We start from the raw sequence: 25427 nt of genomic DNA, 5'->3' as shown, positions 1-25427 counted from the left end.
TTAATTAATCTTGGCCGCCGGTGTGCTGCCGAATGGCGAGTATAGGGCCCTCAAATGTCTACCACTTGTATTGGGTCTCGATTCATTTTTTTTGTCATACAATTGTATTTTTATGTAATGTCGCCCGCTAGAATCATCTATAGTTCTACTACCGTCATGAGAACACAATCTAAAGTAAAAAAATCATTCCTGAGACGAGAAACTACATCTTCTCGTCTCGTCTCGTTGTCAGGAAACCATTCTCTCGTCTCGTCGGGAATTGAGAGATTTTCTCATCTCGTCTTGTCTCGTCCCGTTTCGCCTCGTCTCGTCTCGTCTCGTCTTGTCGGGTCTCGTCGGGTCTCGTCGGGTCTCGTCGGGTCTCGTCTCGTCTCGTTTCGTCTCGTCGTGTCTCGTTTCTCTCGCATCTCACGGCACCACTACTGAAAACATCAATTCAACTTCGGTTGTTCCCCTTTGTTACAAAAAAGGCACATCCCATCTAGTGAGGGGATTGAGAACTAAAAAAGGGGTGGAAAGCGCTTGCTATCAAGCTTCAGATATCGACAATCGTATGCCTGCAACCTGCCCTACCGACTCATCCCCAAAGTACATGACCCCACTACTCTGATCATCAGCCACCTCCGTGCGAAAATCGATTCACCACATCAGCCTCATCCACCCCCCAAGCGATGTCACTGCGAGAACGCCCTTTCAATTGTACTCCCCCTCAATGGTGTTGCGTCGTTTATTGATTGGCGTTGGCGTCGACAGACCATCGTGAAACGGTGTCCAAAGAGTGTCAGACAGGCGTCTCAGTCTCGCTGTGTTTCAGAGCACACGCTGTCAGGGCCCCAAGGCAGTTCGGAGTTTAAACGGGGAGGGAAATATTCAGTGATACGAATAATTTACCCAAAAGACATAACTGAAGTTGAAATTAAAAAAAATCCCATTGACATGACGCAAGAACGATGAGACAGTCTCGTGCAGCACAAGAAAAAAAATAGTTGAAATTTATTTTTAAAAAAGAGACTAATAACGGATCGATCAAGAGTACGTGGGTGTTTGTTCGTTGTGTCTCGAGTTATTGAAAAACGGGGCAGCAACGACAATCACGGGGCATCACGGTGGAACGAAACGGTGGAGGCCCGGACTGCAGGAGGCAGCGCGCAACAACGGCCAACCGCTGACATCACCAGCAGCAGTCCGTCGGCCGTTCAATTTACGAAGAAAAGATGGTCATGATGGCTGGCATGGACGACCACGAGAGAAAAATCGTACAGGAATTTTGCCATTTGTTAGAAAAGAGCAAACAGCTGTTCAATGGTTTACGCGACCTACCCCAGTATGGTCACAAGCAGTGGCAGGCCTACTTTGGAAGGACCTTCGATATATATACAAAGTTGTGGAAGTTTCAGCAACAACACAGGTGAGGAAAAATTCATTAATAAGTATCAATGGGATTTTAGACATTACAAATTTTCATCTATTTATTGAACTCTTAGCTTTGATTCGGCTCATTTGTTCTTCGGTTCTTTTACTTCAATAGATGAATCACGTTTTGTAAATTTATCGGCCGCACCTTCCCCCTTCATTGCAAAGTCTCCCTCTGTCTTTGCTTCAGTGTCGTTTTCTTTTTTATTCTCGTTCCTTTGCGCACCCCTACTACGCCCTACTTCTATTTCTCAGCACCACCATCCTTCCTAGCACACGCACGCTTCCACATGTAGAGCTTTCCCCGCTCCGCTTCCCCCAGTTTGTCCTCCCGCTTCGTATGTCCACCCCTTCCTGTAGGGCTTTGTGTCTACCTCGAGCAACTTCTGGCCTGAGTGAATGGAACGAGTTCGATTTGCTGACGTGGGATTTGCTATTTTATTTCACTCCATTTGTTGCCTCCGGTCTCCGTGATTCCTTCCTTTCTCGTGGGATAGTCTTTTTTTCTCTGTCATCTAGACCTGATTGATAAATACAATCAAATACCAAGCGGGGTTAGTATTTGGGGACAGCAGAGGGCGGTGGACCAGACGCTGATGAATTAAGGATTGAACTATTTGCGAAATGTCACTTCGGTATACCAGTTAAAATAGTATCCATTTTTCATGAATATAGGTAGAGCAGACCGGATGGTAAAATTTTGGTTTAAAGTATAAATTTACGAGATTTTCAAGGATTTATTTTATATGGCACTTGGAAATGCACTAATGTCCTTGCCCTGGTTCGTGTGCACATATACCCCGATAATCCAAAATAAAAAGAGAAAAAGAATGGAACTTGGAAACAAACCAAACGACGATACGGGATTAACATTTTTTGGCTGAGATTTTTTTCCAGAAAGTTTAAATTACCGGACGTAAGTTGTTTGAATATTACTTGGCCAATGAAACAATCCTGGCATTACCTCGGAAGAGTCAACTGGAATATAGTGACTGAATAATAATAAAGGAAAGTCCGAAAAAAAACATCCGTCTGGCGTATCACCTTACCAATGGGTCGATAGTCACTGCGAGACGAGAAGAATGCAAATGAATTGTTATCTCCTGTCCGTTCTGCTTCATTATTAAAAAGTCTTATTTAGGTCTTCTATCCCTGCATGTCGTGCTGTATAATATCTGATTCGCCAAAAAAGAAAATACAATCCGAAGAACAAATATGCATGACGAATGTCAACTGAATTTCACCACGTGATGGTAATTTTTCCAGAGCAATTTTGGACACAAAGTACGGTTTGAAACGCTGGCAAATCGGTGAGATTGCAAGTAAAATTGGCCAGCTTTATTATCACTATTACCTACGTACAAGCGAAACGAGTTACCTACACGAGGCATACTCATTCTATGCAGCAATAAGAGGACGTGCATACTATAGTCGTGCAGCTAAGGAGGATCGTAGTGATTTAATGGTGAAAAAATTACGTTACTACGCTCGTTTTATCGTTGTTTGTTTATTACTTAACAAAATGAAATTAGTACGTGAACTTGTCCAAGAATTGGACACTCAAATAGCCGATTATGCAAGTACTTATGAGCCAGAGGATCAGGTTGAATGGAATTTGGTGCTTGAGGAGATAAAGGGTTTTGTTAAAGCTGAATCGGCGGTCGGTGTATTACATGCCGACTCAAATCCCGTTGTATTGACGCATCGCCTTGGTCCGTTGACGTCACCGCCCATCGAGCGATCGCCACCCATGTGCCTAACTCTCCAAGAGATACTTATTGTTGGAAATTCCGCCGATCAGGTTAAATTCAGTGAATTATCAGTTGACATGTTTAGAATGCTACAGACACTCGAGCGAGAACCACGCGATGATCCTACACATATGCATGATGCATCACCAGCAGGTAGATTGCCATTTAGACCTGGCCCATATCCACCTGAAAATGGTATGCCACGCCGTGAAAACCCCCACAAGTACCTGTTGTATAAACCCACCTACAGCCAGGTTCAGGTATTTCTTGCCAGTGGTTTCAAAGAACTGCCTGCCAATGGTGCACTGCTACTTTATTTGTCTGCAGACGGCTGCTTCTCCACTGTTAAACATCCTGAGGAAAGTAAGTAGATACAGTAATTGTTAAGGTAGACCTATGGGGATAAGAATATCGTTATTATTTCAAATGTTTGGGCACAATGTGATACAAAGTTCCAACTGTTGAAGGACTCCTCATCAGTGCAGTCTTTTACGTTTTAGTATAATTAACAAAATAGAAACAAAAATACTGAGATTTTCCATTTTTGTGAATCCGAAGAAACTTGGAGGTTGATTTTTCACGAGTTGTTTGAATTTCCCCAGTGAAATGACCCCAACATCTCAGTATTCGACAAATTGTAGATGATAAAATACACTGTTGGAAAAAAAATGAAATTTCATGGACAGTTGACTACCAGTTTTCAGGATAGTGACATTGAATATGATTTAGGGGAAAAAAATCATGAAATTTCAGGTTTTAGTGAAAATTCAGTAAAATTCCAGACTTTTAAGGGGCATAAAGACGAGTATTCCTTAATTTATTTGGATTTTCAATCTAATTTTAATATTCAGTGTCAAATTGCATTGAATTTCCAGTGACGTCTGAAATTTCATTATTTTTTTCCCTCTAAATTGCATTCAGTTTCACTGTCCTGAAAATTCAAGAATATATTTACCAGAATTTTCTGGTCTTCTATTTATTTTCAGGGAAAAATGCAACGGAAATTTACAGTTCTGTTTGATTTTTCCACGAAATTCTGAATTTTCAATGACAAGATTCCCTGAAATTTCAGTGGAATTGGAACACAACAAAAATTTCCGGAATTTAGCACGAAAAATTCAGACACAAATTTTTAACAGTGTAGTTAAAATTTCTTTTCCGTACTGATCTTCACCTTTCCTCGTCCGGGGATTGGTATTGGCCCTTCTCCAAACTCGTAAAAGTGAAAATCACTACGGACAATCATCGTTCACGACTGGTGTCATGGGGTTTTTTTACTCGCGTGGTTGGCCAGTCCGAGCCGAAGGCGGGGAACTCCACGCGAGTGAAAAATCCCATGGTACTCGCCCTGAAATATACTATATAAATATTGACGAACAATAACAAAAGACAATAAATGCCCGAGATTTCGGGATATTTTCTAGAAAAAAAACAGTAAGGTGACATGGGTACCTCTAGAGGGATGGTATCAAAAANTGTTGAAGGACTCCTCATCAGTGCAGTCTTTTACGTTTTAGTATAATTAACAAAATAGAAACAAAAATACTGAGATTTTCCATTTTTGTGAATCCGAAGAAACTTGGAGGTTGATTTTTCACGAGTTGTTTGAATTTCCCCAGTGAAATGACCCCAACATCTCAGTATTCGACAAATTGTAGATGATAAAATACACTGTTGGAAAAAAAATGAAATTTCATGGACAGTTGACTACCAGTTTTCAGGATAGTGACATTGAATATGATTTAGGGGAAAAAAATCATGAAATTTCAGGTTTTAGTGAAAATTCAGTAAAATTCCAGACTTTTAAGGGGCATAAAGACGAGTATTCCTTAATTTATTTGGATTTTCAATCTAATTTTAATATTCAGTGTCAAATTGCATTGAATTTCCAGTGACGTCTGAAATTTCATTATTTTTTTCCCTCTAAATTGCATTCAGTTTCACTGTCCTGAAAATTCAAGAATATATTTACCAGAATTTTCTGGTCTTCTATTTATTTTCAGGGAAAAATGCAACGGAAATTTACAGTTCTGTTTGATTTTTCCACGAAATTCTGAATTTTCAATGACAAGATTCCCTGAAATTTCAGTGGAATTGGAACACAACAAAAATTTCCGGAATTTAGCACGAAAAATTCAGACACAAATTTTTAACAGTGTAGTTAAAATTTCTTTTCCGTACTGATCTTCACCTTTCCTCGTCCGGGGATTGGTATTGGCCCTTCTCCAAACTCGTAAAAGTGAAAATCACTACGGACAATCATCGTTCACGACTGGTGTCATGGGGTTTTTTTACTCGCGTGGTTGGCCAGTCCGAGCCGAAGGCGGGGAACTCCACGCGAGTGAAAAATCCCATGGTACTCGCCCTGAAATATACTATATAAATATTGACGAACAATAACAAAAGACAATAAATGCCCGAGATTTCGGGATATTTTCTAGAAAAAAAACAGTAAGGTGACATGGGTACCTCTAGAGGGATGGTATCAAAAAACCATCAGCAATATTCAGTACGAATTACGATTGACGGAATTGATTACGATTACGATTGACAGAACATTTACCATGATAACAATATTCTTCTCCCCACAATCGATTGATTAATCCCAAGAACAGTAGAATCTTCATGAGAATAATGAAATTTTTTTCATGGTCACAAAGTGGGATACGACCTGGGTGGTGTGACAACCAGCAACAAACGAGATCCGGAGCATGGAAAAAGACTCAGCGGTGGTAAAGAGCCCCATTGCCTCTATCCTGGTGATCTCTATCCCTTCACAAGAAAGCCCCTGTTTGTGGTAGTCGACTCGGACAATAGTTACGTGTTCCAGCAAATACCAAGATACTTTGGTCAGCCACTGATGGTGCTTATGTCCCCCCAAGAGACACCATCCACGCTACGTGATGTGCGTCACGGTGGTAGTCTCTTCACCCTCTTTCTTCATTCACCACTTGCCGCCTTTTGCCTTATATGCAACGTCGGTAGCTTAGCGGTGCATCACTGGGAACGATGCCAGAATTACGTTGAACGTTTTCTCATCGAGGCAAGCCGTCTTGTCATTCGTTCCAGATGTGGTGAGTCATATTTTTTCGTTATATGTAAATCACATGGTTTTATTTATGTTCTTTTATACCACCCCTGTAGATATATTTGACATTGGTTTGTGAATATTTATGACGGACGATGAATAAGAAAGAGGAAGAAAGAAGAGGAAACGACAAATCAAAACAAAAAAAAATGGCAGAACATTTTGAATTTTATATTATTTATTTATTTATTGCTTTATGAGAGTAAATATACAATAGAGCTCTCTTCTAGCAAGAGGATGTGTAAAGGCATATCGTGTTAAAATATAAAATATAATGTAATTGAAATGGCGTACAAAGCGAGTGTTTGGTATCATTTGGAAGATAGAATTAACAAAAATAATTATTTCATTCAATCCAATTTATTTTCCCTGATGTTACAAGAGTTCTTTCCTTGTTTTACATCATCACCAGCCCTTCTTTCTCCACCTCTCCTTATATTATTTATTACATGCTTATATAGATATTTTAAACTTTGAAATTTTAACTAACAACTCAGATAGTTCCTTTTAACACATTATTTCCATATCTAATTCTTTCTTCCTTTCCTTCTCTATTAGATCACAGTATCTTTCTCCTATCTTCCTTCATTTCTGTCTTTGGTCCTCTTCATCCCTGACTGCCCGTCTACTAACAAAAATAATTAAATGACATGTGATTTTATCGTATATCATAGGCAGGTAGTGAGCGATTCCAGCGTGACATGTGGCAAAGGTTAATAATTAGTCGCATCATAATTAGGCTTGAATTCTCGATTAGTTACCCTGGAATTTGTATTCAATTCTGAGTTAAATTTTGTATTCAAAGATATTTTGTCGTCTTCCAGAAAGCAGTATTCTCCAATTTTTCGGCGACGACTTCCTGCGATTGCTAGTTGTACGCTACGTGTTCTGTGACGTTGTACTACACCTGCACCGATCATTTCGTGGTCGTCATCAGCGACCGTGCTGCCATCCACCACTGCCCGAGGCAGAGGTACTGCAGCATCCAACGCTACATCACATAGTGCTCGATCTAGCTGCGTGTATTGATGCACGTGAACACTTTCCCGACAGCAATGAATTAGCCTGACCCCGGCATCACTATCGTCATCAGCGTGATAATGACACAATATCCCCGTTAACAACCACTTACCAACAATACGACTACGATTACGACAATTACAATTACAATAAAATCGTTACATTGAGACCTCATTAAACCGCGTCTCGCAATTCATTCTCACTTTTATATAAAAAACAAATATGAAAAAAAAACATGTTGATATCTACAGTTTTTAATTGACAAAAAAAACCAATTGCGAACATCTTGACGATGAGAAATGCAGATATACAGTGCTTATCATTATAAATAATATATTATACAACATCATTCTCATCGGCAGGACGTTGATTTATTCTTCACTCTATCGATTTTTGTTCTTCTTCTTCTTCTTCTCATCAAAGAAACTACTACTTTATATTCGTTTCCTTCTACTTTGAGCATAATAACTTGTTCTAATACATTTTCACAAAGACAAAAACCCAAAGAACTATAAATAAAATGAAATAATTTTATACACAATAATTCACAAATAGAGACAAACAATGTGATTAAAAAGTATGGTGAATATTTTTTGAGAAAATTACGAAAATATCTAAAACCACATTCGGGATTTATTGGAAAGTACTTTCAAAGTCAAACTCGTTAACCCGAGCGTGAATATCCGCCTGACAAAACCCTGTGTGTCGCTCCTCTTGTTCTAAAACATCCATGTATCTACATTTTATAGATTTTTTAGCCCCTCCCCCAATTTTTAGTTCAACTGACCCCCTCCCCCCCGCCAAAGAATCTTTCTCTAGATAATGCGCGCATGAAAAAATTCAATAGAAAACATAGCGAATTCCTTACAAAATTCTATTGGAATTCTATACGAATTCTACAGTTTCTATAGGATTCCTATTGGAATACTATTGAAAAATTCTAATCGTTTTTTGCGCCGAGTCTACTGGATATTCGATAAGAAAGTCAATAGATTTTGAATTTGTTAGAATTTTTCTCTTAGCTTTTTTCTATTAGAAGTATTGGGCATAAAGTTTTCAAGTTTTTTCCGCTGGATTATTTTTTGTTTTGCATCGCAGAATCCGAGTGGAAAGAACTTAGAAAATTGATGCCCAAGCATTCTTATAGAAACAATCTCAAGAGAAAAATTTAAACAGAAATTCGAAATCTATTGACTTTTTTTATCGAATATCCAATAGAATCAGCGCAAAAACAAATAGAATTCCTGTAGAATTCCAACAGAAATATCTATCGAATTCGGTAGGTTTTCTATTGAATTTTTTCATACGTGTACCGACAATCCATCACTACCAACCCCAAAAAAATTGGTTTCGCGGTTCAGATGATTGCGTCTGGCTTGAGCTCGTCGTCTGGCATGGTCACAAGAATTGGCTGGTGTGCTTTGCCTTGCGAACTAGCGCGGTCGATGCACATTCGAGCGCAAATGGTGAGATGAGAGAATTTTCGGGCGTTGAGCAAGAGAGATGCACCTACTGCTGCACAAGATAGAAGGAGTAGAGAGAGAGAGAGCGGCAAAGGGGTTGGGTTGAAACGTAGAAAAAGAGGGACCTGCAGTTTGAATGCGCGAGCGCAAAACAAAATTCCTATAGGCAAATATAAAGAGCAAGTACGTGATGCTGGTGGTAGTGGGGAATATCTCAACGATCTATTTATATAATCACAGATACATCGGCTTGAACTACTCTAAATTTATCCTGGGTATGCTCAATAGTTAGAGATAAAAGAAACAAGTTTAGAGGTGTAAGTTTGGCACAGGTATGTTAACCAAGTGGCGATTAGAGGGACGGGAGGATGGGGATGGTGATGAGGGGAGATTAGCATTGTAGAGTGTCTCGTCTGAAGTAGTTGGTGGATGCTGACCGTGGTCCTTTTTGTTCTTGGGCACTCAAACTCCGGTTTTCATTATCGGAGGTTGAGTGGAATTGGAAGAGTGGAGGCAATATGGGGGTGGTGATTGTTGAGAAATAGGAAGGAGTGGAGATATTATGGAGGGGCAAGACGTCAAGGGCCGATCGCGAGCCTCATCAACATCCAGCTACGGCAGAGAAGTGCGATGCGGTTGTCAGTATTTCCAGAGTGACTCATTGCTACCAGAAAGACGTGCCATGATGATGAGGCCCTCATCGAGAAATGCTAATCCAATGACAACGTCTGGTACCTGGTAAGTTTTTTTTTCCTGCTGTCCTCTGGGTTAAATACTCGACTCAGACTGCGCCATTTATCTCAAGGTGGATAGGTCAAGATAGGATAGCTGGAGACAGAGTATACACTCAACTGGAACTCTGCCGTCTATTTAAAAGCATGGGGAAACAAAATTTTAATGACGCTGACTGGCAATGATTTCGTAATTTGTGTGTTTGTCTGGGTAGTTTGGGTTACACATTGGTCACAGTCGGCAACACGGTAAAAGCAAACGTAGCTATTTAAGGTTCGCCCGGGTGGCTATAGATAGATGCGCGGGACCGGTCAGCCTCTCCCGGTTTCCGCGTCCAGTCTTCGCTGACTGACTGACTACGACGCGAATGTCTTTCACCCTCCCGAGGTTTATCACTTTTGGTACTTCGAACGTGTATACAAATCATGTATACAAAGTCATTCAAAGTCGACCGAAAATTTGAGCACAAAGTGGAAGTTGAATTTTGCAAATAGTATTGGGGGAAAGTGGATGTAAATCATTGGGCACCCTTTATTATAGGGAAAATATGACTTCTGTGTACAGTGATCATGAGTATGAGCCGGTTGGCGCCGCGTGGGCACCGAGGACAATGGCCCCGGCTACGGCGCCAGTTGTGAGGATCATCGACACGGACGTCGTGCCCGTCGCCGACAGCGATGATAGCATTGACGTGAAAGGCCGATTCACTCCTGGTCCGGTCCTTGATGATGACGATGTGGTACTTCCCCTCGATGGACAGATTGAGGACAACGCCATGGAAGCTAGAGAGCTCGGGAGTGGTGATACGTCAGACGACCTGGAGCATGAAACTGCACAGCAACTGCAGGATCGACTTGAAGAGCGATTCCTGAATACTGCTACACCCGGCACCGAATCCAGGACTGATGGCGAAGTCAATACCAGTCAGGTGAGTTCATTTATTACTATTTTTCCTCATTGTTTGTGCAATTTTAAATTCTTGGAAGAGTTGAAGAGTCGATTAAATATTGAACAGAAGGAGATATGTATCAAAAAATTTTACATGGATGTAGATTAGGTACACCCATGGTAGCAAAATTCCACATTCTACTTGTGCAATCTCATCAGCCGATGGAACGTTAAAGCATGAAGTTATATAAATTTTTTCAGATTTTAGAAATGCTTTTTAGCATCGCGCACAGCTTCGCATCTTTCGTGTGGTCATATACACGTGAAAGCGCTAGTAGACTTTCAAATCTTCATTATGTCAGGAAATTATTCGCACCTTATTACTATTTTTCACTGAGCTGCTTCCAGTGAGCTAAAGAATATGGGAATATTTTTTTTGCATTTTTCAACTCATTAATTATTGTTCTGAAAAGTAGAATTTTCGCCGAAAATTGAGGTTTTTCAAGACATCTCAAAGCCATTTAAATTGTTTTATTTCTCTTTCGTTTTCACTAAGTGGTTATTCAACTATCTTACCATCATCTCAGAAAGCGAGAAGTATTTTCCTTTATTCTAACTCAGAGAAAAATGCAAATGAAAATTTTCGAATTTTCGGACAGCGTCAGGTGCTCGAATCAGCTCATGCTCGTGATGAGAGCGATATATTGAAATTACATTGTAGATAAACAGTTTAATTGACGTCAGTTATTCAAAACACACTTGAGATTCGCACAAGTGTAAGAGCTCACGTGTCACCTGGTTATTTCAACCATAATTATAGACTCCCCTTGTTTATTCGGTTTTCGATTTGAATGATGAGCTCATCAGACCTAGAAACTTTTCTTTTTCCATCATGTTATCTGGGCCATTGTTGCGACAAGCGACACATATAACACACTCCCGGAATAAATCTGAAAATTATGTCGACTCCAAAAATATTGTCTCGTATATGTCGCAAAGCAGCAGAAATCTTCTGTGTAAATTTACGAATACGATGACTTCACTGTCTCAACGTAAACATGTTCTCGTATTTTTTTCAGCTTTAACTCAATTGGAATGAGTTTAAAGGGATACGTCGGTGAAATTCGAAAGTCTTCACTGAACGATTGAACGGTTTGTGATATATGACGAAGTATGGGAAAAACTAGGGAAAATCGCGGATTCAATCGATTTTGCCCCGTATAATCACGAAAAACTTCATTTTTTCATACGATTTTAACTTTTTTTTTAAATGCTCGTTACACTCCAAAGAATAAAGTTAAGCATACGTTTTAGTTTATTCGCAATAGATCATGAATTTTGAATTTCATAAATTTTTTGCGGCTCTAAAATAGAGTAAAATTTATGAAATTCAAAATTCATTTATTCATGATCTATTGTGAATGAAGGAAAACGGATGCTAAATTTTATTCACGCATTAAAAAATTCAACAGAAAACTTTAGCTAATTGGCAAGAAAATTCTCTAGAAATTCTATTAGGATTCTATTAAAATTCTAGGGAATTCTCGTTAAAATTCCATTTGTTGTTTGCGCAGATTCTGTTTGGTATTTGATAGGAAATAGTCAATAGATTTCGATTTTTCTGTTTGAATTGTTCTCTTGCGATTTTTTCTATTGAAACAATTGGGCACGGATTTTCCAAGTTTTTTTCGCTATATTCTGTTTTGTTTTGCATTGCAGGATCCAGGTGAAAAAAACTTTAAAAATTCATGCCCAAGTATTCTTATAGAAAATTTCCAAGAAAAATCGAAATCTATAGACTTTTCCTATCAAATATCTCATAGAATCAGCGCAAAAAACAAATAGAGTTTTAATGAGAATTCCCTAGAATTTCTAGAGAATTCCAATAGAATTTTCTAGCGAATTCGGTAAGTTGTTCTATTGAATTTTTTCACACGTGTTCTTTGGAGTGTAACGTACACTTAAAAAAAGCTAAAATCGTATGAAAACTACGGCGCAAGCAGCATTTTGAAAGTAAAAACAGGAAAAAATGAACTTTTTCGCGGTTATATGGGGCAAAATCAATCGGGTCCGCGATTTTCCCTAGTTATTTCCATATTCCGTTATATATCACAACCTGTTCAATGGGTCCGAAGACCCAGTGAAGACTTTTAAATTTTACCGACGTATCCCCCCTCAATACCCTAGTTCAATCATTTGTGCTCGAGTTTGATATCTTTGGATTTTTCTTTAGGTGGACTCATCGGTAATGGAGGAATTACCACTGCGCCGTGGTGCCCGTGGTCTTCCCCAGCGTTTGCGCTCTCAAGCCGGAAAACTACGTTCCCGTATAAAAGGCATTCAACGACCCCATTTTACTTTTCCAATCGAACGAAAAAAATCGCCCAAAGTGCGCTCATCCGAGCGATCAAAATCCTCTGATAAAACAAGATCATCCGAAAAATCAAAGTCACCAGAGGGTTCACGTAAACGTGAATCAACTAAAGATAAACCCAGTAGGATAGATCGAATAAGATCATCACTGCCTGACCGACCGAAATTCTCCCTCCCAGATAAATCAAAATTCCCAAACTTCCCAAAACTACCGAGCAGATCGAGCTTTCACTTGCCCAATCTACCGGGTAGACGTAAAACCCCAAGCCTTGGGGAGCAACAGAGACAGCACTCGAGTGAATCTACTGCAGGGTCAAGAAGAAATATTTTTGACTTCTCCACTGTGCCAAGACTCTTCGATCGCAAGTCAAAGGAGCACGGCGAGTATGCCACATCATCGCCTAAGGATTCCAGAGCACAGTCATCTGAGAGCACGACCTTACCAAGAGTAAAAAAGTCCAAGACATCACTTGGAAGTCGATGGACTGCTCGATTCACGGACATTAAACTCAAAGATGAACAGGAGATAGAGAAACCTTGGAAGCATCCTAACTTGGAGAAGCCCAGACTCTCCTTACGTGGGCAGGAATCTGTAGAAGACTCCGAACCAATTGCGTGGATTGACGAACATCGAGCTAGCATCCAAGACGAAGGACTCCCATATGATCTACAAGGTTCAAAACCGGAGATAATCGAGGAGACGACCATCCCCAAATTATCCAAGATAATTCACCGCGATTCAGAGGAATCCTACGAGCCAGAACCCCCACAAATTGATCCAAGAATGTACGGCGATCAAGACGTTGCTCGTTTGGAAAGAGAGGAACTGCAACGAGAAGTTTACAGAGTTTCCTTTGGAGCTGTTGATCCTCAAGATATCCGCAAGAAACGACTCCCATCCTCGGAAGGAAGAGATTCAGAGAATGAGGGGGGAGTAGGAATGGATGATCGAGAACCGGAGGAAGAGGATCGTTACTCAACTGAACCGGAGGATGAATCCGCGCCATCTGATCGAGAACAACAGGCATCAAGCGGAAGTTCCTACGAAAGAAGACGTCGAGGTGTCATTGAGGAGATAGACTCAGATGAAATTTTCGTGAGGGTCAAAGGAATTAGCCAGGACGACATGACAGTGGCAAAGTACTTGACCTCGGAGATACGAGAGGCTTTGAGAGCGCCAGGAAATGCATTAGCGGATGAGATAATTGTCCTCGAATCGCCGCCTCAGCCGCCTCCTCGACGCCCTGCGCGCAAGAGAAATCTTCGGCAACGAAAGGAAGAGTCTTTAGAATCCATCGAAAATATTCCCCCCAACAGACCCAAACGGATCTTACGAAGAAGTGAAGAATCAGATTATGGATCAAATATCATAGACAACTCTGACAGTCTCTCGGGTTCTCATCATCGCATCGTCTACCATGCAGAATCAGCACCAATGGACCTGAGTCATGTCGAGCCTCTCGATGACATTATTGTGGTCAAACCTCTGCGAAGAAAATCCAGATCTTCTTTGAGAAGTTCTTCTCTAGTCCCTTCCGAGCCAATTCTCGAGATTTCCCCCGAAGTGTCTCCCCCGCCAGTTCCTCAGAGACGTAAACGCCGTGCCCGAGAAGTGAAACAGCAAATAAATGGGATAGAATCGTGCAATGGACATCATACACCAGAACTGGACTCCTGGAGAACTGAAATCACACGACCACAGTCTGAACCTCCAGTGAAACCCGCACGAATGCCTAGTAGAGAAACAGTGAACATAATTACTCAAGTAGAAGATGATTACATTGAACCGCAAGCAGAACTAGACCTAGAACTTGAAGTGGAGCACGTCCCTATCCCACCGAAGAGACGTTCAAGATCAAGAGGAACCTCAATATTCCAGGATGATGATGTAATTTCACGAGGAGCTGAATCTTTAGATGTAGCATATATAGATGACGAAGAAGAGGATAATGAAAGAGTTTCGAGAGACAACGACACCGACTCTCGAGGAAATTTCCCTGGTTACGCAGTTATTGACAAGAAAGAGAAGCCTCCGAGACCTGCACCCCCTAGAAGACGTCGAGATAAATTCGCAACAACTCCGAGACGATCTTCAGGGCCCTTGAGACCTCAAAGGGCCTACAGTACACTCCGTCCAAGGTCTTATGATCGCCCAGAGGAGGATCGAGTGACACCTTACGATGAGATTGATCCAGAAGAGGGAAATGGATTAGAAGACATTGATGGCGAACACCTCCGGGAGCTCATGAGTGGCCAGGTGATGATGAAGATGGCAGGAAGACCCTTACCTGCTCCTCCTAGACCTATCCGTACGAAAGGGAAAGATAAAGCACAGGAACGACGAGATGAAGAACAAGACTTGCCGACTTACGCCTCTTCCACACAGACTGATCCCCTACCAGATGACATGGTCATTGAGGAAGAAATCATACAGGCTAGAGCTGTCATCACTCCTTCATTAACAGGATCGCAGATCCTGGTGTCCACTGAACGAATCCCCACTCCCCGTCCGTTTCAAATTACAGCGATTTCCCACGAAGAAATACCTAGTCTAGATCACGATGTTTTGAGAGGAACATCAACAAGATCCGAACCAGAATTAGCAAGAAAACGAAGAGATGATACCCCCGAGAGAGATTTCGATGTTCCTGATGTACCACCTCTTCCATCTCAGAAAATATCTTCAGAATTTCCAGATGTTCCACCACAACGACCACCGAGAACTAGAAGTCAAAGTCTCTCAGTACGAGGGGACGACACCCACGACCCAAGAATAACCGCAATTGAGGAGTTGGAGGAGAGATTAACGGCTTTACTAACCAGTGAGACATTTAAAATAGCGAATCTGGAAGTTGGGGATTTACGAGTGGATAAACTGAGTGTTTCAACATTGGAGGCCCATAAAATAGCAGTATCTGAATTAGATGCTATTGTGGTGTCAGCATCGGAGATTACTTGTGCTGAGGACGATGAGCCTGTGATTAATCCCTCATTATTGAGAGAACTGGTAGCAATTAGAAATCAATTGGAGGCTGTAGCAGCTTCTCAACCTCAATCTTCCCCTGGAACCCCTTTCATAGTGTCTGAGGATTCCCCAAGTGACTCCAAGACTGAATCAACAATCATCGAAGTCAAGGAATCCAGGGCTGGGTCTCCAAAGCGCCATCAATTGCAATTAGAACCTTTATCGAAGTCGATGGAAACTCGTGCATTGTACTCAAGTCAGGGATCTGAGCAAGTGCCTATTCGAGAGATTCACCACCAAGTGGAGTCTACCAAAGACGTGTCACCAACATCATCAAAATCAACATCCAGGGCAGATTCTCCAATGAGAACAACCACTACAGGAGCCTTAATAAGCAGAGAAACCGCATCTCCAGTCCGATCGCTCCCCCCTGCCATTTCAGTCACTCCTGACACGGTGGAGCCGTCCGCCCCACTAGAGGCACCAACGGTACCTCACAAGAAATTTGAAACGTCCCAATCAAAGCCACAACGTGCAACAATATCATACTCAGCAGAAACTTCCCCAGAATCCCCAGAATCTCTAGAACGTTCATCGCCGATACCACCTCAGTTTATCGCATTTCAGACGTCCCAAATACCTCCTCAATTTTTTGCCCTCTCCTCACCACAAGTTCAAACTCCCCAACCAGCCCCTAACTCTGGCAACGATGAACCAGGCGTTATTGATATGACCCAGCAGTTATTACGAGCATTGAGACTAGCTGGCAAACGTGCAATGCGTCACTTTGTGAGTTACGTTGTTTCCAGAGTTAGTCAGGAAGAGACCGAGGCAAAGATCAGAGAGGTTGAACTGACACTCTGTGCTCTTCTACTGATCATTGCTGGGCTTCTCATTGTTTGTTTTGCTGCTCCTAGAACTATTAATCACCATCATCACTGGGATTACTTCAATCCACCTCGGTTGTAGGGGTTAAACATGAAACATTTTTATTTTCAATTCCAGGTGACCCTGAACTATCAAAACGTAATTTAATTTCTTTTCTTTTTTTGGTATTAAAAACTCGAGACATGACTATACAAGTGACTTTGTATAATAATCCTATAACATAATTAATATTATATTTCACATATATTTCTACAATTGTTGAGTCTATGAATAATTGTTACTTATATGCTTTAATACATGAAGTATTCATTGATTACAAACAAATGAACAAGAGAATAGTCAACTAATTTTGTCTTTCACTGGAAAAGATCCTCCTCGTAAACCTTCATATCCCTTCGGTCTTTGTGGGCTGATTTTTGAGAGTAATTCGCTGCTATCGAGGACCACATGGAGCTGGATGTGGTGTCATTTATTGGGTCAATAATTGGCTGACGACGAGCAAGGGAGACTTTCAGTTGGATTGACGACACCATACTGCCGTCCATGTCGTTTATTGCCCGCTCTGCTGCATCAGGCTTGTCGAATGTCACGAAACCTCGGCTTCAAATTAATTAGGACATTGGAAAAAAAAATGAATTACTGGGAGAGTAGCATGAGATGCGCCATGATATTTTTTTGTCTTATAAACGTTAATTGGCAAACTGAGAGAAAAAGTCTACCAGTTTTAAAACGAGTCTTGTTTGGGCCAGCATAATCGTTAGTAGAAAATTACCAAAAAAATATGAAAGAGTGGGGCAAAATGAAACAGGCCAAAAATAACGCAATTCAAGAAAAAAAAATTTATTAAATATTTTTTTTAATCAACTATTGTTTGTCAACTTCTTTTCATTCTTGGGAGTACGGACGAGAATAATAATTTTCCATTCAGTAGAATGGAAAATTATTGAGAAGTTTTGACGGGAGAAGATTTTGTCAATGGATTAATTGAACAGAAAATGAAACAGCAAAATCCAAAGTCCAGAGCGAGGCCCAGGGGGAGACCCAGAGGGAGGAAAACGGGAAATGTGAGGCTGAATTTCAATCGAATGAAAAAAGAAAAGTGTAATCGGCCTAATCTAATCAATTGAATTATAAGACGAATAGGAAATTATTGTTCGCATCAGTACTCCCAATAATCAAAAAAGTTAATAAACAAAAGTTGATAAAAAAAAATTTTTTTGCTTGTATTGCATGAAATAGTCGTTTTTCGGCTGTTTCATTTTGCCCCACTATCCCTTAATTGTTTGGTTCGAATTTGAAAGTCTCAAAGATGAATAATTGCTCTGCTTTTAACAACAACGAAATATTTGGCTGAAGAGGCGCATCATTCATACAAGACAGGGCCTTTTCAGGATAAAAATATCTTTTATAGAGGGAAGTTTATCAACAAATATTTTGTCTCCAAGTTTCAAGATTGCTTTCATATCATTATTATTATATTATTATTATTTAATTTCAGAATTCATTTTTTCGTTTTACATGAAAATGTTTACTAAATGTTACAAAATGTTTACCATGAAAAATTTTTAAGCAAAAAAAAATAAAAACTTGAATTTTAATAATTCCGTTACGTTCTATTTTCTTCATTGCTTTTTTATCAATTCTCACCATCAATACGAGGTTTTTTAGCCATGCTAAAAGTTGGGCAAAGTCGTGGATCTATTTATCTTTTCAATTTTTTTGTTCAGAATTTCCCAGTTTTCGTTGGAAATTTCTAGAAACTCTTCACATGATATTGATTGTACACCTGCAAAATATGTAAAATAATTCAATAAATCATTTTTATAAGTATACTCAACGTCACCTGATATCTTGCTAGAAATTTCCGAAGGGAATTAGTAAATTGTGACGGAAGAAATTGAAAATGAAATAGATCCAGGAAGTTGCCCAACTTCTAATGTGACTCAAAATACTTGTTTTATTTGTGAAAACTGTCGAAAAAGAAATTAAGTGAATAAAACGTAAAATAATCAACAAAATTCAAGTTTTTTCATTTTTTCGTTCTTGTTCTCCTTGTATTGAACAATAAATTTTACAATTTTGGTGTTTGATAGATTCACGTCCGTTGATTAAAAAGCGAGTTATGTGAAAAAATGGGGGGGGGGAGCACGAAAATAAAATCATATCTCTTGTACAAGTTGTGGAAAAATTTGGAAAAAAAATCTGGAGATATTTATTTTGGAGTAGGTGGGGGTCAGAGAATGACAAGTTTCCTACCTCACATAATTTCGCAGATATATTCGGAGTGAAGAGATTCAAATTATTCTATGAAGAAACTTTTCAGGGAAAAATGTCAATGAGGAACATTGCTTTTATGGAAACCTTTAAACGCAAAAAAAATATCTTCCAAATAAATACTTATGTATCATTCAGTGAGTACCTCTAGAAAGAAGAGGTTTAAGAATTCAGGTTTATTCATTTACTCCGGAAAAATTTATGAAATGACTTATACATGATGAGTTTCAAACAATTACACTATTGATTCAAAAATAGTTGTGGAACGCAGATCTTTTGGGCAATGCATTGAAAAACTTTTTGTATAAAAATGAATAAGCTAGAGGGAGTTTCTCCATAAATTTCTCAAACCCCTTCATTTGCGAAATTGCACTTTAAAAAAATCCAGTGTAACGATTTTTGAAGCCTCTATTCCGCTTATCAAGTAATGTAATATGATGTCAATGTATACTTTTTTATGTACTGTAATCTTTTGTTTACATTAATTATTAAAAAAGAGAAATTCATTTCTTACTGTAATAAAACAATACATATATAAGATAGTATATATGTATATATTATATAATATATACTATATATGGTATATAATACATGCTATATATACTATATGAATATATATTTTTTTATTCCTTAATTTTTTTCCAACTGTTAAAAAGTTAATATAGTTCTGTAAAAAATATATACAGGATAGCATATATGTATATAGTACATAATACATCCCTAAAAATAAAAAAGAACGCAAAAAGCAATAGAGAAACGAAGAAGAAAATGAAAAGGATTACGACGATTACGAATAAGTTATTCAACAATCAAATTTTTATTGGGAAAAATTTTGTTAAAACTATGCTTTTTGCCTGCATTATTATTGAGATAAAGATTAATGAAAGTGAGAAACGGCAGAAGGTTTTACTATTCTGGCACCCACGTAAAACAATAGGCTTGCGCCCTGTTTTAGTATATCCAAAAAATCTGAATATGAATTTTTAATCTATATCTCTTTATCATTTAATTGAAGTTTTGATCATTAAGATAAGTCAAAGATTTTTTACTCACTTCTTCTCAGCTTCCATCGTGATATTGATAATATTTCCAAATGAACTGAAGTGTTTCTTCAAGAAATCTTCAGATATCTTATATCCGCAGACAAATATTGTGTTACCAGTCCTCGGTTTATGTTCAATTTTAGCTGGGGTTGGTCTAACAGCTGGTGGATTTTCCTCAGTGCTCTGGGCACTTACAAAACTGTCATACAGGTCCTTGACACGAGGTCTAGCGGCTGCCTCGGCCTCCTCCTCCTCTGATTGTGTTGCTGAGAAAGGTTGGTATGAACAAACAGTTTTCTCTGTGCTGTTTAGTTTTCGTTCTAAACCTCGAGGACGCTTGAACGACTGCTCTGGTCGTTTTGGAGTCTTAGGCGCGGTGATCACACCTGATTTTATCAGTTTTTTTGCCACCTCACGAGCATCTCTGGCTTCTGTTGGACGTTTTGGAGCCTGGGGCATTCGTTCCGGCTCTGGTTTAGGAGTTTTTAAGTCTTGGAGGGCTTTTTTCTGATAAAAAATAGAGTTTGTTATTGTATATGTTGGTAAATATAACCTCATTTTTTATTTTTCACTCACTTTTCTCTTCAATTTGTTGTATTTTGCCTGCAGCATCAACTCTTCCTCTGTCAAATTCGATGGAAAATGTAAGTAAACCATTTTTCAATGCCTATGTATAGATTTCATTTAGAAAAAATAATATTAATAAAGGTTAAGTCATGTTTTCGTTAGGACAGCAACACCAAGCAAAACAAACTGAAATATTTCACAGCATGATCTCTCGTGTCGTTCGGCCCACTAGTCCTCCGTTCGGAGCCGTTCGGAAATAGTAGCGCGAGGGGGGAACCACCGAGGCTTGTTCGGTTAGAGGCTGAAGGTGTCGTTAGTCGACGGATCTCTCTTTCTTATAGAAAAAGGTGTCTAGATTTTAGAAAACTAAAGGTTAAAAGCCACGGTTTCTAAAATTTGGAAACTTTTTTCTAAAGCTAATCCACTTTCCTTCTCTGCGGTCAAATAGAAGAGCCTTCTGATTATTCCGCTAAATTTTTTATCATTCGACACATGTGATTATCCTCCCTACTTCTGTGACTTGACTTTGGTAATCGTTTGACCCTTGCGAGTTATCACTCTTGGGCCGTTTGACCCTCGCGAGGCATGACCCTTGCGAGATACTATCCTTGCGACCGTCGCGAAAAATGACCGTTCCGATGTTTCATTAAAAATACAGAAGTGAAAAGCAAAGAATTTTTCTTTTTTTTCTCTTAATCAAGCGAGATGGGACGAGACAGGGTTAAATGATACAGCCTTTTGATTTATTTAGGAGAACCAGATTAAGTCAAAGGGTTCTGCTATCCATGTTGGAGGAACCCTCTCTGTCCTTTTTCGTTCCTGTCCTCCAGTTGCTACTCCTATACGAATTTGGCTATTAATTATTCATTTTTAGACGTATATAATAGATCTTCAATGCATGATGAATCTCAATCCAATAACACGCACGCTCCGCGTGCCTAAAAGTCCCATTTCCGTCACATTGTGATGAAAAATATTGTTCGTAACTCGTGAAAAAGTGTTTTTTGGCGAGTGGGAGGTTTATATCACGAGCCGAAGGCGAGTGATATAATCCCACGAGCTAAAAAACACTTTTTTGCACTCGTTACGAAATATACTATTTCATAACTTTCTGCGACACAAAATAAGACCTATAAAGGAGATTCCACAATGAACGCAACGCGTGGAACTGTTAAAAATATTCAATTGTTTTTCGATTATTTTGACAATTGTAAACATTGTGTTGAATCAACGTTGCGTTCATTGTGGAATATCCTTAACAAAAGCATTCTGTTAAAATTCTACATGCCTCAATTCCGAGATATTTCGCACAAACTCGTTGCACTCCTACACTATAATTTAAACATAGAAATTTGAATCTCAGCGCCATCTCGTGTCCAACTCAAGGCGAATTCCCAACACTGATGGAAACTGCCTTGAGGTACCCTACAAATTCCATACCAACTCTGTACTACTCCTGTGCTCCTGTTACTTTCTGCGATTTTTCGAGACCAAATATTTAGACTCAAATATTCTGAGGTTTTTGGTGACAGCAAGCAATTCACCACCTGCATCATTATGAGTTCCTGCTACATGAGGCGATTTTTCAAGCCCAAATGTTCGTTCCAAACATTGAGAGAATCTAATCGAGCATTTTCGAACTTTCCTCTCCGTAAACACCAGATTTACGCCCAACTATCATGCTACCCTGTTACCTCCTACGATTTTTCGAGCCCGAATGTTCGTCTCGACTACTGAAAATGCCAATGACAGCATTTCGGACCAGAAAAATCTCCGAATGTATCAAGGTAACATGAAGCCAGAAGTAGATATCTATAAAGTGCGTATAATGGATCGTCTTTTACGATCGCTAGGCGCGCCTACCTCCATGATACATCTTTTTATTATGAAAATTCTGGAAAAATGCAATTGAGAGTTTAAATATTTTCCTCTTTATGATGAAACCATACTTCACTGCAACAAAATTCTCCGCGATAGAATTAGGAGTTACCTCGTCGTTGCTACTGAATATCTGGTGATGAGTCCAAAACGGTGGTTGTTTTCGACTCGAGAGGACGGGATATGGACGTCCAGAGACAATATTTCGAACCAGAATATCTTCAGGCATATCAGGAGCCCATAAAGTGACGGGAAGTGAGTTGGATCGTCAATCGAGTTTCTGCGTGAATTTACCTCTTCACGTCTCCTGCTCTCCTGATGCATACCGTGCGTTTCAGAACCAAATTCAAGTCTCAATAAATAGAACCCCACACATTACGAAACAAAAACATTTTATTCATGCGCATTGCTCAATCTCCCAGTATTAAAACAAAGTACACAACCTTATTAATCATTAAAATGAATATAGAAATTTATTTCAAACACACGATTATAGAGTTTTCAATCAAAAAAATATTCATAATCTTTTCTACAATTCCATTGGAATCAAAGATAATCACGATAGTGGTTTTTAAAAGTTGATTCAAGGATGAGATATAAAAAGAATAAAATTCAAGAGAAAATGTAACCACCAGCTATCGTCTCACTGTTAAGTATTTAACTGAGTCGAGGGCTCGTTGTTGGGCTGATGAATTCCCAGGTATCTCAGGCGTTTCCAGCGCACATCCTCAGGGTCTGGAGTGGGTGGTGCTGTAACGCACTCGAGGCTCAACTGAAGGGCCCTTCTTAACTCGTCATCATCGTCAGACTCCTCCTCTATCGTTTCATAGAACCTCTCGGATTTGTTTGAATCTAAATCGAGTCGTAGTTTAAGGGGTTTGTCTGTCGTCTCATTAACATCCTGAAGACTGAGCTGCAGTGCTCTCTGCAGATCTTCGTCATCATTCTCGTCCTTCTCATCCCCCTCAATCTCAATTGGTATTATCCTCTCTCGTGGCTTGCCTAATGGTTTAACTGTGCTTCCAACTGCACTTGAACTCGATGGTACTCTAACTGCCTCCAATCCTGCCACAGCCTCTCGTATTTTCGCCTCCTCGTCCTCTTCCATCGTCCCCAATCTATGACCCGTGGACTCAAATACTTTAGTCTCATCAGTACTTGTTTTTCCGGATTTTTGGGTAATTTTTACTGGATTCTTCAGTAGTATCTCGTCAGCCTTACACTCTGGCAATTGTCCAATGACGATAAATATTGAGTATCCTGTAGAGATAACAAGCAAATTAAATATATAATGGCAACAATCTGTGTTGTGAGAGAATGTAAACACACTCACCCTCTTGTAACAATTGTGCAAAATACATTGCCAAGTAGGTGTTAGATAGAAGCTGAGGACCACTTAATATCGAGTTGAGATTAAACCACTGATTTCCAATTTTACGAATGGTAAACCAGTGGCCCTTGTAGTTGCATATATATGCCTGCATTTGTCTAAAAATAACGAATAAAGGAAATAAAAATAGCTGCATTCTGACGTAAAACTTTGTAAATATGATCGTGAAGAATTAACGTGAGGAATTTTATTAATAGTTCATGATAGTCAATGATCAAACACCTACGTAGGATCATTCTGTGCGATAATAGCTATGGGCTCTCTGCTGTTGTATGGTACTAACTCCAGTCCCCAAACTTTGAGGGCACTACTTATCACTTGAACTGAAAAATATCCACTGTCGTCCACATTGCCAGAAGGTTGCTAAAAATAAAATCAAAATATTGTCAGTCATATTCATGAGGCAATTATTTTTACAACTGTTGGATGATATACCGAATGAGAAAAATGAATGATTCAGTGAGGTAAGTGAGCCAATCACCTCCAAGCATGAGTTAATGCATAAATAAGTTTTTCAATACATAGTTACTTCTCTGAATCTTTTATAATCTTCACTGTCTATACCAGCTTCAGCCATTCTCGCTTCCTCCTCGTCATCCAGCTGCCTGGCAAGACACCCCAGGTCTACAGCATTGAAATATGACCCTTGAAGAAGGGAATTCAAGCAATGTTGGCCACACAGATATCCCTCTTGCTGAAAGGATGATTAAGAAAATTACAAATTTATGTCCTCTTGCCTCAGAGAAATTAGCTCAAAGTAATACGCAAATATTTCTCAACAAATGTTATTTTGCGTGTTTACCTTTTCATGAAATATCTCCTCCATTATGTGACAATTGCTCTTGTGTCCCGCTTACGAATAAAATAATTTGGAGTAATTACATTGAATAATAACCACAAAAATACATTCACCAGCGACTAAACGTCATTCACAAAAATATTTGTACGTTGCAACTGGGAGTGCAGACGTCGTGAGAATGTGGGGTGCACTCGGGGGATCTCAACAGCGTCAGGGGCGACGCGTAGTGACTGATTCATCAACTTCTATATAGTGTTGATTGACATCATTTCAGATGGTAACGTGGGCGAAATTCATTAGAATAGAACTCCGATGTGGACGCTCCATCCAAAGAGGATAGACTAAAGTAGAGGCTCAGATCTTGGGGTTTCGGTGACCCCAAGTCAGAATTAGTACGACCCCAACGGAGGGATGGCGCCACGGTCGAATCTGACGGCTGGACGTGCTGAGGGGGAGACTCCTAGATCCCAATGTTCTATACATACTCCTAGACCCCATTGTCCTCCTAGACAATGATGTCACAACTCTGCTTTTCAATTGAAAACAGACATCATCTTTAGAGACATTTATCTTGTTTAGAGGCCCTAGTACGTCATTTCTCGACCCGCTCTTTCCTTTGAGCTCAAAAAAACATTCGTATCTTATCTGACATCACTGCTATAAACTCGGGTCTTCAACTCGGGTTTTCAATTGAAAACAGACATCATCTTTAGAGACATTTATCTTGTTTAGAGGCCCTAGTACGTCATTTCTCGACCCGCTCTTTCGTTTGAGCTCAAAAAAACATTCGTATCTTATCTGACATCACTGCTATAAACTCGGGTCTTCAACTCGGGTTTTCAATTGAAAACCCGAGTTTGTAGCTAAGATGTCAGACAAGATATGAATGTTTTTT

General features: G+C 39.5%; 4 protein-coding genes and 1 long non-coding RNA gene across 6 annotated transcripts; 2 read left to right on the top strand and 3 right to left on the bottom strand.

Annotated features, from left to right (window-relative positions):
- Positions 1–775: 775 nt before the first annotated feature.
- LOC107048523 (protein SCAI) lies at positions 776–7813 on the top strand. Of its 2 annotated transcripts, none has more exons than XM_015271725.1 (4): positions 776–1408; positions 2680–3527; positions 5825–6238; positions 7077–7813. In XM_015271725.1, the coding sequence occupies exons 1-4, from the start codon at positions 1215–1217 to the stop codon at positions 7319–7321; spliced, it is 1701 nt and encodes a 566-aa protein (XP_015127211.1). In that variant the 5' UTR covers positions 776–1214; the 3' UTR covers positions 7322–7813. The 2 variants fall into 2 exon arrangements, with proteins under 2 accessions (XP_015127211.1, XP_015127213.1); XM_015271727.2 differs by lacking the exon at positions 7077–7813 and adding an exon at positions 6309–6954.
- On the bottom strand, positions 6597–7292 carry LOC107048525. Its single transcript, XR_001461684.2, has 2 exons — positions 7014–7292; positions 6597–6880 (listed from the first exon to the last, which is right to left on the bottom strand). It is a non-coding gene; the product is annotated as an uncharacterized LOC107048525 (long non-coding RNA).
- A 1020-nt stretch (positions 7814–8833) lies between the features above and the next one.
- On the top strand, positions 8834–16928 carry LOC107048522 (titin). The gene is made up of 3 exons (XM_015271724.2): positions 8834–9473; positions 10032–10395; positions 12589–16928. Exons 1-3 carry the CDS (start codon positions 9298–9300, stop codon positions 16660–16662), a joined length of 4614 nt encoding a protein of 1537 aa, XP_015127210.1. The 5' UTR covers positions 8834–9297; the 3' UTR covers positions 16663–16928.
- On the bottom strand, positions 16771–20709 carry LOC107048524 (negative elongation factor E). The gene is made up of 3 exons (XM_015271728.2): positions 20475–20709; positions 19909–20405; positions 16771–17181 (listed from the first exon to the last, which is right to left on the bottom strand). Exons 1-3 carry the CDS (start codon positions 20553–20555, stop codon positions 16938–16940), a joined length of 822 nt encoding a protein of 273 aa, XP_015127214.1. The 5' UTR covers positions 20556–20709; the 3' UTR covers positions 16771–16937.
- A 2078-nt stretch (positions 20710–22787) lies between these two features.
- LOC107048494 (ataxin-3) lies at positions 22788–24741 on the bottom strand. The gene is made up of 5 exons (XM_015271675.1): positions 24536–24741; positions 24263–24427; positions 23960–24096; positions 23677–23831; positions 22788–23603 (listed from the first exon to the last, which is right to left on the bottom strand). Exons 1-5 carry the CDS (start codon positions 24557–24559, stop codon positions 22993–22995), a joined length of 1092 nt encoding a protein of 363 aa, XP_015127161.1. The 5' UTR covers positions 24560–24741; the 3' UTR covers positions 22788–22992.
- Positions 24742–25427: the final 686 nt, after the last annotated feature.

Source organism: Diachasma alloeum, unplaced genomic scaffold, assembly GCF_001412515.2.
Source record: "Diachasma alloeum isolate Michigan unplaced genomic scaffold, Dall2.0 Dall_scaffold_00194, whole genome shotgun sequence".
Classification (NCBI taxonomy): Eukaryota; Metazoa; Arthropoda; class Insecta; order Hymenoptera; family Braconidae; genus Diachasma; species Diachasma alloeum.
The sequence above is the reverse complement of the archived record's forward strand: the minus strand, read 5'-3'. Positions and strand labels throughout refer to the sequence as shown.